General features: G+C 38.2%; 1 protein-coding gene across 6 annotated transcripts in view; it reads right to left on the bottom strand.

The window, feature by feature from the left end:
- The window catches only part of INTU (inturned planar cell polarity protein), an 81,817-nt gene that overhangs the window by 57,871 nt on the left and 4,002 nt on the right, over nt 1-19,944 (bottom strand). For 4 of the 6 annotated variants that reach the window (XM_070504727.1, XM_014839203.3, XM_070504726.1 and 1 more), the window contains exons 1-2: nt 14,597-14,827; nt 2,488-3,026 (exon numbers count right to left, since the gene is read on the bottom strand). In XM_070504727.1, the coding sequence (XP_070360828.1) occupies nt 2,488-3,026; nt 14,597-14,727 (670 nt within the window). In that variant the 5' untranslated portion in view covers nt 14,728-14,827. Of the gene's footprint in view, nt 1-2,487; nt 3,027-14,596; nt 14,828-19,944 lie in introns of those variants that run through there. The other 2 variants (XM_070504728.1, XM_070504725.1) reach the window with 2 other exon arrangements.

The following is a 19,944-nucleotide window of genomic DNA, read 5'->3' as shown; positions in this document are numbered from 1 at the left end:
ATGAAACAATCATTTTATTCTGACAAATCCTTTTTTTTACTTATTAGTAAATTATAAACTTTTTCATTATAAAATCGAAATCATAAGCCTGATTTTTCTAACTTTTTATTGCTATTTAACACACGCATAAAAGTGCACAAATGGTAGGGCTCCAATGCAATGAATTATCATAAAGTGAACACACCCATGTTACCACACTCGGGTCAAAAAGTAGACTACTAGCATCTGGTATATCTTTAAATTATTTTAAAGATAAACAGTAGGACCACTATGGTAGTCTCTTCCTCTCTGTTGTTTATTCTCTTTCCTCCCATACACATCGTGCACAAAGATCAAGCCTAGAGGTAAGCAGCATTCCTAGAAAGTTCAGCAGACTGGAGTGAGGAACCGGGAAAGGAAACATGGAATAAGAGGCTCATTGGCCATTACCACCTTTTCACTAGGTTTCAAGAGAAAAAGCTAAAAAGGATTTTAGAGGTTTGTCTATAACGCATTCTAAGCAGAGGCCCCAGGTAACTATAAAGAGGATGCATTAGCTGGAGTTTCCCATCACTGGGATCCTAAAGTTATGGTGGTGGGCAATGATCAGGGAGGAATTCTGGCTTCCTTTGACAGAAATAAAAGAACAAACCTTTGAGATATTTTAGTCCACTCCTGTCATTTCACAAAAAAGAAAGCTGAGGACCTGAGAGACTATAAATATGCATTAGCTTCTGCTCCAGCTATCTGTAGCTACATAAACGAATCACCCAAACAACTCAGTAGCTTAAAAAACCAACAATCATTTATTATCTCTCCCAGCTCTGGGGTTGACTGGGCTCAGCCAAGGTTGTCACTTGGGGTTCCTCATGTAGCTGCAGCCAGATGGTGGCTGGGACTGGAGTTATCTGGAAGGCCTCTTCACTCACGTCTGGTGGCTGATGCTGGAGGGTGTCTGGGGCCACCTGCCAGACCACTTCTCATGGCCTCTTCATGTGGCCTGGCCTTCCTCACAGAACGGCCACTGGGTTCCAAGAGTACCAGGCAGAAGCTGCATCATCTTTTACGATCCCACCTCTTAAGTCACACAGTACCAGTTAAGCTGTAGTCACAGCCCACTCAGATTCAAAGAAGGGGGAGCCGGGACACAAAGACCACAACTCTCCATGGTGGGAGTATCAACATTACATTGTAAGAAGAGAATGTGGAGATCTTGTTGCAACCATTTGGAACACACACTTTGCACAGATGCTCTTCCTACTTGATTCCTCCTTGCAAACCCCTATCATGGCACTTATCACACCGTGTGAAGCTGTCTGCCTATTTCTGACCCACCTCTTCCACTATAGTATGAGCTCCTTAAGAGGAGTAATTGGATCATTAATCTTTGTATTCCTGGCACGTGGCAGATGCTCAAAAAAATTACTTGTTGAATCAATGAACAAATGGGATTCAGATTTAAAGTAAGAAATATTTTTAAGTTTCTAAAGTATCTATGAAAGTTCCTTTATCTAATCTCCTAAACTGTCAGCTTTTAGAATTATTAATAACTTTTAAGCTTCATTAATAATATATTCTCACATTGGACTAACATGTTTAACTAATGAAGTTGCTACTAATTCAAGCATTACATCCAACATGTTTGATTAAAATGTATCAGCAAGACAAAATACATATATTCAGAATAACTTGTGGATTTATTTTTTCCCTCAAAATTGGTAGGATATTTTATGACAAGCACCCTTGAAAGGAAATTTATGTGTAACACCACTGCTGCTAAATATGCCAAATGAAACAGTTTAAAACCACTCCAAGAACTTAGTGTACTCAAGTGCAAACATACAATTTAAAAGTATTTTTATTCATAAATTACATATTTTTGTATCATGTTATTGGATATAGGTCATTCAAACCTAAATTATCACTGTATAATCAACTCAGTTCTTTTTCTTGTCAGCAAATATAACCAAGATGAAATAAAATTATATAATTCAAAACTCGAAAATTAGTTAAGCTACTCCCTGGCCTAAACAAGGCAGACACATATTCAATGCACCAAAGAGCTTATTTTAAGAATACTGTGCCTTGGGGCTGGCCCCGTGGCCGAGTGGTTGAGTTCACGCGCTCCGCTGCAGGCGGCCCAGTGTTTCGTTGGTTCGAGTCCTGGGCACGGACATGGCACTGCTCATCGGACCACGCTGAGGCAGCGTCCCACATGCCACAACTAGAAGAACCCACAACGAAGAATACACAACTACGTACTGGGGGGCTTTGGGGAGAAAAAGGAAAAAAAAAAAAATAATAAAATAAAAACTTAAAAAAAAAAAAGAATACTGTGCCTTGCAGGAAACCATCCTTAACAATTTCACTACTGTTCCAAATATCACCAAGAAGTCCTTAATCTCTTGAGACTCTGGCTATAATTCTGTTTTCATCACGTCTCTGACAAGGCATCATTAATCACGTTATCTCCACAAACAAGGACTGTTGTTAGCCAGTAGTACTTACCAATGAGTATCTGACCACTCTTCATAGCAGATCCTCCCGGCAGCAGGCCGTGGACCACGAGCCTCTCTCCACCGCCCTGTCTTCCACTTCTTCTCCAGCTCCACTTGGTCTGATGGATAATCCCAACCAGTACCTCCAAAAGCTTGAGCTGCTCTTTAGCTTTGGTGACAGTTAGCTTTTTGGGGTTTACATAAACATTTATGTCTTTGTACCGCTGTTGGACAATGACTCCTGTTTTCTGATTGGACTGATGCTTTAGAATGGACACTGGGCCACTGTTGTTGCTATTTTTTTTATTGTAGCGCTTGGGTAAAAGTCTTTTACTTTTTAAAATTTTGGTAAACCGCTTGAGTTTGGGTTCATACTTTCTTCCTTCTTTGTAATCATCCTCTTCAATAATAATCTCATTTTCACTGAACCTGACGTGGTTCACAGTAGGCGTCTCAGGAAGGAGGCTCTCTTCTTCATCCTCACTCAATTCGAGGTAAAACAGCTCTCCATTTTTCTGCACACTGTCCAGCCATTCAGGCTCGAGGTCACTATGAAAAAGAGAAAAGAGTCTGAATAGCAGCCAAACATAAGAAAAACAGTTATGTCTTTCTGGCAGCGGAGTGAGGGTGGGGGGCTGGGGTTCAGGGAGGTGGGAGCGGGTGAAAGTTCTCTGATTATTTCAGAGTCTCCTTGCTGCTTCTAATTTATTGTAAGCATCATTTCCTGTAGGATGCTTTTTGTAGAGCCTTGAAGAACTCGGAGGAGAAGGAATCAAGAAAGCTAGAGATAGAAAAGAAAATAAATAAAACAAAAGATGGCCCTGCTCTAGAATCTAATTTTTTTTCATTTAATTTAGCCCCGTGTAATTATTGTTCACTTCAGACTTTTCACTGGACAATAATTCACATTAGTAGCCGATTATGCATTATATCCACAGATGTAAGCTATTTGGAAACTGTACACAAAAACATCCTATTTGCATAGAAATTATTCAACATGGCTGTCATGTTAAAACGAAAGCTAAAGCCTACTAGCATTAATAGACTTAGTTTATATAACAAATTTTCAAAAGAGAAACATTCACCTTGGCATGAACTAAAATCTTTGCTGAAAACAATCAGTTTATAACCACAGTTAATAATGATCACTTCTACAGCCTATAATTTCCGTAATACTCCTTTTTATGAATAATTGTAGTAGGAAAAGTAAACCACATATTACATAATTCACCATGTGATTGTAAAAAAAACTTTTAACTGGGAAGTAGGCCATTGAAAAAAACAAAATCATTGCTATTAAAATGATTGAAACAGCCTTAAAAACAAAAATACGCATCTTAAGGTAACAAATGTAATCACAAGCTCTACCCTGTTTAATGTTATGAACAGTTTACCTTTCAAACTGCTATTATTTAAAGCAAAACTGGTTACAGTGGAAAAAGTAACATTTGGAGAGAGTCTTTTCAGAAACATGAGCTGTAATATCCTGGCATGAAAGGGTATAATTTGTGTTCTAATCATTCAATCAGATAGAAGACATTTCTGTTTTCTGCAGTGTTCATTAGCAACCCTGGTTCTTTAAACTTAAAAGTCAAATGTTTCCATCTAAATTCTGTGAAAATTAATCCAAAAAATGCACTATTCTATTACTGAACTCTGAAACTAATCAACACCCTGGTCTGTGGTTGATAATTAATACAGAATTTTCAAATACATATAAATGGTTTAAAAAGAAAGGCATAACTAGCCCCAAATATCAAAACTATTATTTCTTTGGCACTTGTTGGCTCCCAGTGGGTGGCATCATTTTAGGCAGTGAGCACCACTTACAGCAGGTTATTAATAATATACCACTTGTTTCAACCAGAACTACCTGTACTCACAGAAATCAGTATTCAAGAACCCTGCAGTTCTACTGTGGAGAGTCTAAACAACTGTGTCGCCACCATAAAAAATTTAGGTAATGACAACCTTAAAAAAAATAATTGACAAATTATAAAAGCAAAATTGAGGTTACTCAGGAATAGCGGAGGAATTGCAACTTAGGGCAAGCAAGCTATGGTGAATCATAGGCCAGTCGGAAGAGACAAAGGGAAGGTCAGCTGTTATTGGGTTTTAGGAGGAAACTGCAGAGAGTTGTTTTGGAAAAAAGTTTATTGGAGAAGAACAAGAGTGTGAGGCTGCGGTGATTTCCCAAGGGCTGCAAGCGGCGATCAGTGCGCTGCTGCTGGGCGGGGAGGGGTCTTCCTTCTTTTACTTAAAACCAGAAGATGAAGTTCCCAGGTGAAAAGATGTCCTCCTTTGTGGAGGGGTACTTGCATGAGTATACTCTCCTCAGGGCTTCCTGACTCCCTTTTAAATGAGGCTTCCTTTCTTCATTTTCATAACAACATGCACCATAATTTAAAATGGCACAATGTAAACACCATGATTATACACATTATTTACAAAGATATGCATCAATTTAAACAATGAATGAAATTTATTTGCTTTATAATCTCACCCTTTTAATCTGGCATGTTATTAGAGATATGAGACTCCAAAGAAACATTTTTCCCCTCTGCTAAATATAAAGATGGTTCATCTCATTCTCTAAAATTTGAAGGTAAACCCAATTTTTGGTTATGATTTAAAGATTCATTCATGTTGGGGGCCATGGAGGGGCCATTCATTGGGGAGCAAATCAACAGTGCCAAGTACTGTGCTAAGTACTAGAATTACAATGATAAAAACATCGGTTCCATCCCTTGGAATGGGGGGAAGAGAAACTGAGAAAGAATTCATGGCAATACATATGGTAAGTACCAGAGAGGTCACCTAGCTTAGCCTGGGTAAAGGTGAGGTCAAGGGAGGCTTTCTGGTGGAGGAGACCCCAGAAGCGAGTTTTAAAAGAATAAGTGGCTGGAGAGGGGGCCTGGGGAGCTGAAGAGAAAGAGAAGAGAATTCCAAACAGAAGTAGCAGCATAAGCAAAGGCCTGAGGGACAGTCTCCACGACCTATGTCGACAACTAAAGCCAGTCTGCTGTTGCTACAGCATACTTCGTGAGGTGGTAAATGACTGAAATAGTCAAGTCTTAATTTTGCAAGGCCTTTTAGGCCATGGCAAAGAGTTTGGATTTTGTAGTGTAGGTAAGGGGGCATCAATGAAGAGTTTAGGTTACATGTCAGATATTCTTGGATAGATCTACTCTGACAAGAAAATGGAAGAAGGACTTGAAGAGGACAGGACTCAAGACAAGAGGCCAGTTAGGGGGCTGTTTCAGTGGTTAAGGCAAAGATGATAAGTAAGGCAATGGTAGAAGAAAGGAAAGTAGGAAAAACATTTGAGAGGTGCTTGAAAATCACCAGGATATTGAGATTGATTAGATGAGATGATGAGAGAGAGGAAGGAATTAATGTTGACTAGATTTCTAGTTGGTGACTGTACTTTCATGCATCCTTTTATGTATACATATACACAGATTCATTTTACATAAATGGGAACATAACTACCATACATGTCATCTTCTGTTCCTACCTTTCACTGACATAAATCATGTTAAAAATCTATGTTCTTATAATCATATAAAAACATACATAGGGTTATTTTGTCACTGTTTTGGAAAATCACAGTGTGTGTATGTGTGTGTGTGTGTGTGTATATATATATATATATATATATATATATAGCTCATTTGGTCACTCACCTACTGATAAACTGCGTTCACTACTTTTTCACCCCTATAGACAACGATAGTTACCATCCTTATATGTATGTGTATATATGCATCTTCACCCAAAAGACTCTACCAATTCTACCAGCAATGAATGAGACCCATTTTCTTAACCTAGATTTAAAAAACACTTCACTTTAAGGGAAAGAAGAAATTTTTTTAAAAAAGAGGAAGAAATTAAAAGAAAGGAAAGACAGGAATAAAGATAGGAAATGAACATAAGAGACTCTGCAAAAGAAGGCGACATGGAAGAGAAAAGAAAATGAACCAAGAAGTCACAAAGACCTCGGTTCAAATTCTGTTCCATTGAGATTTTTACCTGTCTAAGCTTCAGTTTTCCTCTTCTAGAAAACAGATTATAGCTACCTCACAAAGCTGTTATCAACAGCAAATAAAATAATGTGCCTGGCATGGTGAATGCCAAATAAACGTCAGTTCCCTTCCTCTTGCCCCAGAGTCGAAACTGTAGAGAAACTTACACCTTTATTAGATACAGCTCTTGCACTTCTGCACTTTTCCAACCCCTGGAAATAAATGAAGATGTCTCCAATGACCTCTACTTGCTAGGTTCCAGGCTAAGTGCTGGTGACATTAGAAACAAAACTAGACGGTGCCATTAAGGTCCCCACAGTTCAGTATCGCCAGAAGTTTCCTTACTCCTACTCAAGTGATTGATTCCTATTTAGCTAAGCATCAAGAACATAGCTTATTAATGTGTTAGAAAGTTTAACAGAGTTGTAAAGACCGCACTCAAACTAGTTCTACTAGAAGGAAGAGGGTGTATTAAAAACAACAACAAAACAAAACAAAACCCCAACCTTTCATTACAATTATTCATTAATAACAAAATTAAAGAAATTATATTATATGTAGATACTCCACACTCCAGGAGATGTAGCTTAACTTCTCCTCCCCTTGAGCGTGGACTGGACTTAGTGACATGCTTCCAGAGAACAGGGTATGGAAAGTGAAAAACAGTAACTTCACGGTGAAGAAACCTGGCAGAATTACCTTAACCAAGGGACTGAGGTTATGAGAAACAAGGAAGGACTGAGAAATGTCACAGACCAGAGGAGACTGAGAAGACCTGACGACTAAATGCAATGTGATATCCTGGATCTGGTCCTGGAACAGAAAAAGGGCATAAGTAAAGGAACAGTGAAATCCAAGTAAAGTCTGGAGTTTAGTGAACAGTACTGATGATGTTAATGTCTTGGTTCTGACGAATGTACCACAGTAAGATGTTAACATCAGGGGCTACTGGGTGAAGGATATATGGCAACTGTGTGTACTATCTTTGCAACTTATTATTCAAAAATAAGGTTTCTTTTTAAAAAGGAATTAAATCTAGCAGTTTTCATTCAGATTTTTGTAAGACATGGGTCACGTTAATCAGTATTAATATAAATATTTTTCATCTCTTTTCTGAGATCCCATGGTGCAAGCTGCAAAGCTGTCATTGTGTAAACGCCTTTCAGTGAGATTGTTTTGTTTACTCTACTTTGCTCTAAACAGGAATAACTGTATGTTCTGCTTGCAAAGTTTGAGGGCACTTTAATTGGCTTTTAAAGACCCTAACTGATGTGATGAACATGAACAGTCATTCTTCCCAAAGAAAGACTTGCTAATTTTCAAATAAGCATGTTCGCTTACATATAACATAACATGTCATAACATAAATATGTTAAAGAAAATGAACTTCAGATAATGCCAATAAGTTTCTCAATTCCTGACGTATTCAAGAATTCTATGTTGATACTAAATCTTTTTTTTCTTCTAAGTTATCAAATCTCTCAGGTCTTTATTTGCATTAATGTCAGCATTTTTCATCAACTGAAACAGTATCACGATTACCTTAACCACCGTGACACGAAAAAAATTAGGAAATAGCCAGCCCTCCTGGTACATTTACTTAAGGAAAACAAACTTTTGCGACTACTCTGAACCTGTTACATTATGCCTTTGCTTTTCTTTTTAGTGGGCAAAGCACAATATGCTTTACCAAAGTGGCCAACACACGTAGTTACATGGTGCCAATAGGCAGAGCAGGACAATTCTAGGAACAGAGAAAAACCATACACAATAAAAACACCATGACAAGTTAATATGGAGTCTATCTGGTCCTTGTTCAGAAAGTACCAGTCTGCCTAACGCTGTCCTGTATTTTCTTTTCTCTGCTCTGTCTACCAGCAATATCTAATTTGCACGCTACACTTCGGCAGTTGGTGGTTTGCAGGTTCAGATCCTGGGCACAGACCACCACTTGTCAAGCCATGCTGTGGTGGCATCCCACATAAGACAGAGGAAGATTGGCACAGATGTTAGCTCAGTGCCAATCTTCCTCAAGCAAAAAGAGGAGGCTTGGCAATAGACGTTAGCTCAGGGCCAATCTTCCTCACACAGAAAAAGAGAAAACCATGATTTTAATGGTTAAAATCTATGCTACATCTTATAGCAGCTTGAGGAGGTAGGGAACTTGGGATAGGCTGATGTTCTTTGTAGGCTGTCACCACTGGAACAAATGTAAAGCACATCAGAGAAGAGGAAGGGACCAGCTGGTGAACTATTGTGTATTCATTGCATGAAATAAATTTTTACATGAGGAACACATCTCCATTGGAACAATGCTAATAATGACTCCATTCCCAGACCACATTCCCTAACCCTAACTCTTCCCGAAATGGGCCATGTCTGCACATCACTAAGTTAGGGATACAATCTAACCCTGGCAGAATCAAAATCATAGACCAGCAAAACGTTTTGTGATAGGGCTTTATGGTACTTCTACAGATGTCAGATGGACAGAGAGCTCATCACCTTGCTGAAATACAAGTGCCAAAAGTGAGGAATAAAAACTGCTGCAGGAGGGTGGAGTCTCAGACAGACCAACAAAGGTTCTAGGAGAAGATGGCACTTAAGTGGGACATTGAATGATTCTGAAAAGTAGAGATAGAAAGAAAGGGTGTTTCAAGCAGAGAGAACAAACTACGCAAAAATGTAGGTGTGAAAGTATATGGTAGGTATGAGAATAGGTCGATATGTCAGTGTAGTAGTGTTACGCACTGAATGTTGTGTCCCTCCAAATTTATATGTTGAAACCCTACCACCCAATGTGATATATTAGGAGGTGGGGCCTTTGGGAAGCAATTAGGATCAGATGAGATCATGAAGGTGGAGCCTTCACAAATGAGATTAGCGCCCTCATGAGATTCAGGAGAAAGCTTGCTTCTCCTCCCTCTTCTCTGCCATGCAAGGATACAATGAGAAGTCAGCAGTCTGCAACCTGGAAGAGGGTCCTTATCAGAACCTGACCATGCTGGCACCCTGATCTTGGACTTCCAATCTCCAGAAAAATTTCTGTTGTTTATAAGTCACTCAGTCTATGCTATTTTTTAAATAGCAGCCCAGGTTAGACAAGTAGGAACACTGGTGGCTTAAAAAAGGAGGATCATTAAGATGAGATGAGAAAAGCTACGGGTAGCTCTAAAAGAACTTTAAAATCATACTAAGGAATCTAGAATTTATTTGGCAGGCCACCAACCTTTTGAGCAGAGTGGAAAAATGATTTAGTAGACTTTAATTTTTAGAGCAGTTTTAGGTTCAAAGCAGAAATGAGTGGAAAGTACAGAGATTTCCCGTATATTCCCTGCACCCCACATGCATAGCCTCCTCTATTACCAATATCTCCCACTAGACCGATACATTTGTTACAATCAATGAATTTGTACTGACACATCATAATCACCCAAAATCCATAGATTACATTACAGTTCACTCTTGGTGTTGTACATTCTACAGGTTTGGACAGATGTATAATGACAGGTGTCATCCATCATAATAGTACCACACAAGAGTAGTTTCACTGCCCTAATGCAATTATCCTAATGTTTTAAACTGTAAAATAGAAGTCAGAATAGATGAAGGCCCATAAGTTTCTCAATACCAGGAAGATAGTTTCATGTTAAAGAAAAGCATGACTTTCCTAGGTCATCTACACAAGATTTCATTTCCAAAGAGGAAATGGAAGGTCTAAGTTAGACACCAGAGGTTGAAAGAAGGTTTGCACGCTCAGCTTTTAGTTTTCTCTTTAGCCACATCTGCCCCTTAGAATACATCCCTTCAAGATGGAGCAAGTTGTGAAACCTCTGAGAAGGATGAGAAAACTCCATTATAAGAGTCATCCTGTAAAACAATAAGTTATAACCAAAAATTCCTCTAATTTTGAATCCTTCAAGACTAGGCAAAATTTGATGAAATAAAAAAGTTAACACTTTCAGACAAGCAAAATAGACTTGTAAAACAGCATGTGCATTCCTCTTAGAGAATCTACTAATGTAAGCATATATCAAATCATCAGATTGTATGCCTTAAATATATACAATTTTTATAGGTTAATTATGCTTCAACAAAGCTGGGGGAAAAAATGAGGAAATTAAATTCATTTTGGATTAACCCTCCTCCAAATAAAATACATGTCACCTCCAACGTCAACCTCCTGTCTTCCTGTCAATATCTCATCATCAACTACCTCATCAACTAGTCACGATGTTCCCATTCCTAGGATTTCAGCAAACATTCTCTCAGTCAACAAACTTCAGAGTTGAGTGAGCAGTTTCATTCTCATTTTAACATGTGAAAACTGATGCTCACAGAAGCTATGTGACACATCTAAGGCCACACGGTTAGTGGCAGGGATGACTAGAACATAGGTTGTCCAACCTCTACTCTTAATCCAGTACTCATTACACTGCACCAGGATGCCTCCATAACCATCTGTGGAAAAAACTATATTGACATTGAAAATGCGGTATTGATACTATCAGAATTAGTCTCATTTTCAAAAGTCTGTTATTTCAGGCAACCTTATAAAGAAATTCCATTAATAACTGAATTCCATTAGTAACTGAAGTGGTTGAATTATTTGAACAATACAATCATCAGCGATCAAGCCTGACATATTGCTGTTAGGTTTTAATTTCAGCCATCTCTTCCTGATCATAAGGAAGACCTAGTTAAGCACATGGATATCTGCTTCATTTTAGTTAGCTTCACTGGTAATATTCATGCATGTGTTTATTCTATTTTTAATCCAAACTGCCAAGTTATATCTTCTTGTAGTAGGTTCTCTAAAAGGAAAATGATTTACAACTGTGCTTTAGAAAGCAAACTCTGTTAGCTCTATGGAAGAAAGACTGGAAATGGGAGAAATTAGAGGCTTCTAGAAGGCTACTTCACTGGTGTATGGGAGAGGCAAGCCCTTTAGGTAAGGCAGTGCCTGTGAGAAGGGAGAAGAGAAGAAGGAGGGGTGGATATCAGAAAAGGAAGTCTCCAGGATTGGACACTTACTAGATAGGAAGACATGAGCAAAGAGAGAGTGATGTCAGTAAATAAGATGGGCAACACCAGAGGAGGACCAATGAAGATAATGAGTTCTCTTCAAATATGCTGAGCTGGAAGTGGACAAAGATGGTAGCAGAGAACTACCATTTCTCATCATAAACGTAGTTACATACTATTTGACTTTTTAATCTATAACATTTGATAAAAGAAAAATTAAATTAAAAGTAAAATGAGGGCCAGCTCTGGTGGCCTAGTGGTTAAGTTCGACACACTCTGCTTTGACAGCCCGGGTTTGGTTCCCGGGTGTTGACCTACACCACTCATCTGTCAGTCGCCATGCTATGGCAGCAGCTCACATACAAAAAGAGGAAGATTGGCAGTGGATGTTAGCTCAGGGTGAATCTTTCTCAGCAAAAAAGAAAAAAGGAAAAAAGTCATCGTTCACAGCAGGAGAGGGAGAAGGCAATTACCCTAAATTGGATGTTAACAATGGCATCATGACTGAATGCAATGTTTTGATTCTTCAGGTAGTATGTTCTCATATTAAAACCCAAGAAAAAGATAAATCTTGGTATATTCATACAATGGAATCCTATTCAGAAATAAAAAAGAATGAACGACATACAGGCAACAACATGGATGAGTCTCAAAATAATTATGCTGAGTAAAGACGCCATACAAAAAAAGAGGGTCCATACTGTATGATTCCATTTTTATAAAACTCTAGAGAATAAAACTCATCTATAATGACAGAAAGCAGATAAGTGGTTGTAAGGAGTAAAGGGGGGGCATGAACAATCTTAGGGAGGCACATGGGGAGACTTCTGGACGAGATGGATATGTTCATTCTCTTGACAGATGTATACATGTCAAAACTTATCAAAGTGCACAATTTAAATACATTCAGTTAATTCTATGTCAATTATACTTCAATAAAGCTGTTAAAAAATCCCAGAAAAAAATTTAAAGGATATATTTCCCTTCTTCTCCAGTCATGCTTTCAGTGGAAGTTCTTAGCTTTTTACAGCTAAATTCTCTCTTAAAAGTATCTCTTTTCTTTCTAACAGTCAAGGTTTTAAAACAGTAACAACAAAAAATTCACTTTGAAAAAATCAAAAACCTAAGTCATAAAATTGATAACTCTGGCCAACATGAACTAACCAAAGCTGCTCATGAGTTGGAGCACTGCAAACCAAAGCAAAACAATGTGGCACTACTGCAAATAAATGTATGATTTCTGTTATTTCAATACTGAAACTCGTCATTGGTTCCCTCAACCCAAGCTACTCACCAGTCTTACTTCTGAAGCTTCCCCAGGGACCTGCCAACGGGCCAGGTTAAGATGTACTGCACTAATCTAAAATTTTCCTCTTATATAATAAATGTTAAATATACCTATTAAATGTGCTTCACTGCAATGTACGCTAAAGTAATTTTATCTTAAAAACTATAAACTTATAATTCTGTATTGATAATCACATGCAGCTCAAACTGATTTCCAGTTACAAAACATGTATGAAACAACGATAATTCCCAGAAAGAATATGCAGATAATTAACTACCCAGCACCCTGAAAGTTCAGGATACTGTATGAGAATCAATAAGTAGCATAACTTCCTTAATAACCTTCACTTAGGCGATGAAAGACAAAAGGCAATTCATATCTCTTAGCTTTGACGAGAAAGATTAGGATCATATCCCTATGCCTTTGGTCCTGTCCAAGCTGGGAAGGCCACCTCTTGCATTGGTGACTCTGCAGCTAGCTCATTGAACTTCCCAGCACCAAAATCAGGGCGTCCCATGTGAAATCAGGTCTAAATTGCTACACTGACAACACTCAGCTGTGACTATGGGCAAATTACAGATTCTCTCTGGGCTAAAAGTGTGTGATTCTAAGATGGACAGAGACCAAGAGTTGAGTCTCACACTATCAATGGCTTCCACAGCAAAACCAAATAAGGTTCCACAGAATCCATACTTCCTTCCAGCAGCCTTGCTTGATATCCATGAATTTTGTAATTATTTTTAAATGACCTAGATTACATAAATATTTGATATTTTAAGATTTCTTAAATTTGTTGAAGTCTTCAAGAATATAACCTGTCCTCATTAAGCCCCTATAGTAAGCAGCCATTAGTGATGGTTTTCCTGATGCTTTTAAAGATGATAAAAATGTTTTACATATCTATAGGTGAAAATAATTGCCAAGTGACTGTTACTTCTAAATACACATTAACTACTTGTGTTATTCCTAAATACAGATAAAATGTCACCCTAAAACTGACTATATATGGCAGTCCACTGTGGGGTTGGTTGATGTTTTGGCACCTGAACCTTTTCACTGCTAGTCATTTCAAGCTACCACTAATCAACTTTTCCAAAAAGTTCTTAAATCATAGCAGTAAGGGATAATTCCTTCAAAATCGAAGTAGCATTGAGTACTGTGAATCAAAACTTTTTCATTATTATTAAGGATAAAAAAAGTGGAAAATAACACTTAGATATTCTGTATTTTAAAAATTACATTATGACATAAAATATAAAACAGGAAAACCATGAGGATGTAGAGGAAAGTACAGCAGAAATACCCAAAAATGCTGAGAGGCTGTCCTCGACGGTGAGACTATCGGTGGATTTATATATCTCTTCATTTTTACAACAAGGAAAAAAATCTACATAATTTAAAAAGCTAACTTAGAAAACATGTAGGGTGTCCTAAGAGTAATGAGGTTAAAATCACAAAGATCATGACACGAGAGAAGCAAGAAACCACTGCGATAGAACAGTTTGAGGAACTCTAACAGATACACCCTCGCATATTATAGAACACACCACAAAGAGGCGAGCTCCGTCATCTGAGAAGAATAAAAACCCTACAGTAGCAAAAAATGGCACCGTCATTTAGTCTCACGATATCACACAATCGAAACGTGGCGCAAATCAATCTCATTTTTTATAGAACCTCAGTCAACCCTAACCACGCCAACACTCTTGCAGTCTCCCCAGCCCACGTGTACACCCTGAATTGAAGAGATGGATTTAATTGTCCCTCTTCGAGAACCTTACTCATAATCGCTACTCGCAGAGGAGTAAGAACCCGAGTCGCTGACCCGATCTTCAGGATCACAGTCCTCATCTTCTTGTGAAGAGCGCTCTGGGCTCTGACGCGAGCCGCACAAAACCGGAGACGCCATCATCAGGGAGGCAGCGGCTACAAGCGGAGTAATTCAAACCTCGCAGCGACGGCTCGCCGGAGCCGCCATGTTGCTTCCGCTAGGGCAGCGGCAGAGGCCACGTGACCACCCGTCCTTAGCTGCAATTGGTGGCAGCTCGGTTGCCAGGGAGACGGAGAAGCTTCCCGAGTGAACTAGGATAACTGAAAGGAGGCGCTGAGCAGAAATTTCTGGGAGGGCGTTTCGGAGGAATGGAAGTACCTAGAACTTCATGGTTTCCGCTTTCCTAAGCGCACTCCTTTGGAACAGCGTAACTTATTAAAACAGGCGGAGAGTCACTGTTTTTTTCCCTTTTCCTTCCAGTTTGCACTTTGTTTCCACGCCTAACAGCTGTCCAAAGCCTTAGAGGCGTTCAGCCTGGGTTTCCCTTTGGTTAAAGGAAACGACCCCTGTGTGTTTCCTCAGGGCCTCTGCGTCTCTGCAGGGAATGGACGCTTTTAGGTAATGTAAATACGCACCACTATTTCTTTGGTTTTATTACTGTTTCCCAAGTGCAAACATTTTCACAGTTCTCCCCGGCAGATATTGTAGAGAGGTGCCTCAAGTGGGTGGCAGTATTGTGAAATCAACTGCATATCCATTTTCTAACTCAAAATTTTATAATTTGATGAAGTGTTCTCAAGACTGAAGTTGGAAGTGTAAACAGGTAAATTTACCTGTCATTTGTGAATACCTACATGGAGTTTGTTTGGGGTTTTTTTCAGGAAGATTAGCCCTGAGCTAACTACTGCCAATCCTCCACTTTTTGCTGAGGAAGACTGGCCCTGAGCTAACATCCGTGCTCACCTTCCTCTACTTTACACGTGGGACACCTACCACAGCATGGCATGCCAATCGGTGCCATGTGCGCACCCGGGATCTGAACCGCCGAACCCCAGGCCGCCAGAGCGGACCGTGCACACTTAACCACTGTGCCACTGGGCCAGCCACAAGTATTTTTTCCAAGTACAAAATAATAGCCAGCATTTATGAAAGTCAGCCATTGCTCCAATTACTTGTTCTATTCATATACTATGCTAAGTATTCACAGACTATGAAGTAAATATCCCTATACTAAAATAGGGAAACTGAAGCTTAGAGAGGTTATTCATCTTGTTAGTGGTCGCATGGTTAGCAGGCAACAAAGCCAACCAAGAAGTGAAGTGATTAACCACTAAATTGTATTTCCTACTCAGGACACAGTAATTCAACTATTAGAGATCTATTCTTAGAAAATAAGAGGAGCAAATAACATTTATAAAATTTGTAAAAGTGAAAAGCTGAAAGCAATCTAAATGTTCAACAGGAGAAAAGTTAAATACACATATATAAAATATGATAAATATTATGATGTTAATAGAAATGTTTTCAAAGAGTAATGCATGGGGGAAATGTTCCTGTTACAGCAAGTAAAAAAAGGATATAATGTTATTTTATGATATAAATGGATGGGTGCTGGGGATTCAACTTAAGCTACCATGGTCATGAAAGGTGAAGGGACAATTTATAACTTATAGTGCTAAGTATTATGATAAATACAGAGTTCTAATGGAATAGCCAAAGGAGAACAAACGAGGGCATGTAGGGCCACAGCAAATTTCCTACAGGAAATCTTAACTTATCTTGTTATTATTCGTCATTCCCTGGCCCAGAACGATCTAGGCACGAAAAACTCCAAAGATTCTGAGCAGTAGCAGTCAAATGTTTAACCTTTCAAGCTGCAACTTAGTTTCATTTGTGACCTTAAACTACATACAACTGAATAACCTAAGTTTTATGGTTTTATTTCTATTAATTTATAAATGTGCTTTTTTACATTGTATACCAGCTATTGAATTTTATTTTGTAGTTTATTTGTAGTGTTATAAAATTGCTTTCATCTTATATAACAGCTAAAAAGCACAGAACTTATACCTGCTTATTTAAAATTATAATAAAAAAGTTTAAGTGGTCCCTGGAAACCCGCAAGAGTTTTTTCCTTAAAAGAGGTCCACATATCACTCAAACTGGAGGACAGGGGACTAGTACATAAAGGGATAAAGGGCAAAGGAGGTCCTTGAGGTGGCAGGAAGGGATGGTACCCAAGGCACAGAGAGAGGAATATGACCTTGCTGACACCTCTTCCCTGAAACTAGTTCCCAGAGAAGGTGCAGGGGTGGATGCTGACCTGCCAGTTGCAGTCAGGAAGCTGAGGCGGTCTCCCTGTGACGGTGTTTATTTTTTCTGCTAAGTAGAAGGCAACTTTGCCAGCTGAAAGTGATGGAGGAAGTAATGGGGTCAGAAGTTTGAAGAGAGTCGATCCAGGAAGGAAGGGAAACAAATATTTCCATCAGTATTGAAATCCAAAAAAAGTATTACTTTTAAAATCAGAGAAACAACATTATAAAAATAAGTTGGAATCACTATAATAGTTACATTATGTTTCATATTAAAACATACATACTTATTCTCACCACAATCTCAAATGTTAAAAATTGCTTAAGATTCTATTCCAAAATAAGAAATGTTTTAGGGACCTCTTTAATAAGTTAGACTTTCCTCATTTTAATAGCACCGTATTGGAAGTTAAAAAAAAGATTTTAAATTTTAACAACAAAAAAACTGACACATTTTCTTCCCATAAACAACACTCCATTTTTTTCTATAAGCATCTAATAATTATGTTGGGGCCCAGGACAAGCAACCTCAAAATGTGCCACAATGGCATATTGATTATTTTGAATTAAAGTTACTTGAGAAGCAGCTGATGCAAAAAGGGGCATTTTGACCCTCCTCTCTCTCTTACCCCTGAAAGCAGGAAATAAATCTCCTAAGTGAAAGGTACTCTCCCTGCACCCTCATCACCAGAGGTAGGGACTTCTGGGCTGAGAAGCCTGTATAAACAAACCTTGTTACTTCTTTCCTAATTTACTCCCCCAAACCCAAACTCTGCTTAAATTCCATACTATATAAGCACCCAAACCTAAGTTTCTTTGTCCTGTCAAATCCCCACAAATTTACTGTTTCTTTGTGTAAAAAGAGATGTAAACTGCCTGCTCTGTTCACTCTCTGAGCATCATTTTTTAATGATCTCTTGTGTGCATGTATTAAATTGGTTTTTCTCCTGTTAATCTGGTCTTGTGTTGATTTTATAATTAGTCTCGCCATAAGAACTCAAAGAGGTTCAGAGGGGGGAAATTCACCAACCCTGACAATTTCATCCCCTGCTCAGAAACATTCAATGCCACACCATTAAATAGAGAATAAAGTCCAAACTGTGTAGTCTCTTTAAAAAAAAATTTCCAATTCTACAAAAAATTCAGCACCAATTGGGAGTTAGATGCCTATTTCCTGCTATACATTAATCAAGTTAATCAAGTGTGCCCAGCTTGCCTGATCAAAACATCACCTCAGGTGCTTGTTAGACATACAGATTTTTAAGGCCCTGCCCTACCTCAACAGGATCAGAATCTCCAGAAGAGTTGGCTTGGAAATCTTTATTTTAAACAAGTGCCCCCAGCAATCCCTAGAGTAAGGCAAACTTGGGAAACACTGCCCTAAGCCTCCCCTCAGTTCTATGCTTCATACCTACAGGCCCACTGTCCATTTCCTGAATAGGCTGGAACCCAGTCCCACCTCCTGATTTTGTGCCTGGCAGACAGATTTCTCCCTGCTCCAGACACCACCGTCTATACAATCTTGAGCAAATCAACCTTTCCAAGCTTCACTTTCCTTATCTGTGAATTCAGATATTGGTACCTATTTGAAGGACTGTTTGTAGTCCAATGAGTTAATGCATTTAAAATACCTAGCACATACAGTGTCAATAAAACTTAAGCTACTTGATACATCATTTACTCAGACGATTCTCTCACTGTGAAATGCTACTTATCCAAAATACAACAGTTTTCTTCAAGACCCAATTCAAACAGCACCTTTTCCAAGAAGCCTTCCCAGACTCTTTTCCTACCTCAGTAAGATTTCCTCTTTCTACCTTCCCCTCAAAATATATCCCATAAAGTTCTGTTACACACGTATCAGTCTGCCTAATATCTAAATTATTTAGGAATATGTCTATCTTTGCTACCAAATGATGAGCTCCTGGAAGATATGACTGGGTCTTTTCTTTTTTCAGTCTTTCATTTTACATAAGACTGAACTGGAGCATGAAATGCCACATAAAAGTATATCTTTTAACAAGTGTTCCTTCATAATAGACATGTCTCTGAGTTATGTCAATTTCCTTGGCTAATTTATTTCCATATGTTAGTTTAATGGACAAAATCCTCCCTCCCCAAAAGTCACCATCTTGCTTGATCTTTCTCAAAAGAAGAAATAATAGCAATCATTTTAAATTCTTAAGTTTTCAGGGTGTGGTATTAGCTAATCAGATTTCTAACCTTATATTATCATATTTGTACTAATTAAATTAATATTTAACAACCTTAGATTTATTGGAAAGGATGAAGAAAGGAAAAGAATAAGTCCTTATTTCTGTAGGTTACCATCTCAATTAGGCAAACAATATAGTTCTGACATAAAATACACCAGATAAGAACATAATTAAATATTTAGTATCTTTAGCAGGTTCAAGAACTCTTTCCCTAGTAGTAATAGAAACTAGCAATGAGAAGTAACTGAAAAGAGGGCCACAGGAGGTCATGTCCATTAAAAAATTTTTAACTGCAAGGTGAAAATGCATGTAATGGAGTTTTGTTAGGAGTTAATTAATATCACCTTAATTATGAACATGGAAATAATTTATGAACTATGTGGTAATATTGACAGCCACAATCACTTTTTAAATCATAAATAAATAACTTGGTAGACCAGCAAAATGGCAATTTAAAAACAGAGACTTCATAAGGTGAAATTTTTAAAATTTGGGATTGAGTCATAATATATAAGAATAACATTTCAGCTATTCTATGTTAATAGAATTGCCTTATGATCTAAAATTTTAATTTTCCTATATAAAAACTGAATTACCTGTAAAAAGTATATGGAACTTACTTGTTCTAAGATCATGCATTCTCCCTTTGAATAATGAGTACAGATGAGAATCCAGAAGTAAACAAAAAAGTAGATGGCACAAAACTCAAGGCCCAAGCCCAATTCATTTACTCCTACTTATCCTCATTTTATATTTTCATTTACAAATTATAACAAATTTGGTGAACTGTTCTATTGCCATAGGTCAGTAGCTGCCAACTAGAAGGGAGG

This window comes from Equus asinus, chromosome 3 (assembly GCF_041296235.1).
Source record: "Equus asinus isolate D_3611 breed Donkey chromosome 3, EquAss-T2T_v2, whole genome shotgun sequence".
Taxonomy (NCBI): domain Eukaryota; kingdom Metazoa; phylum Chordata; class Mammalia; order Perissodactyla; family Equidae; genus Equus; species Equus asinus.
Note: the sequence above shows the minus strand (reverse complement) of the source record. Positions and strands in the feature narration are given on the sequence as shown.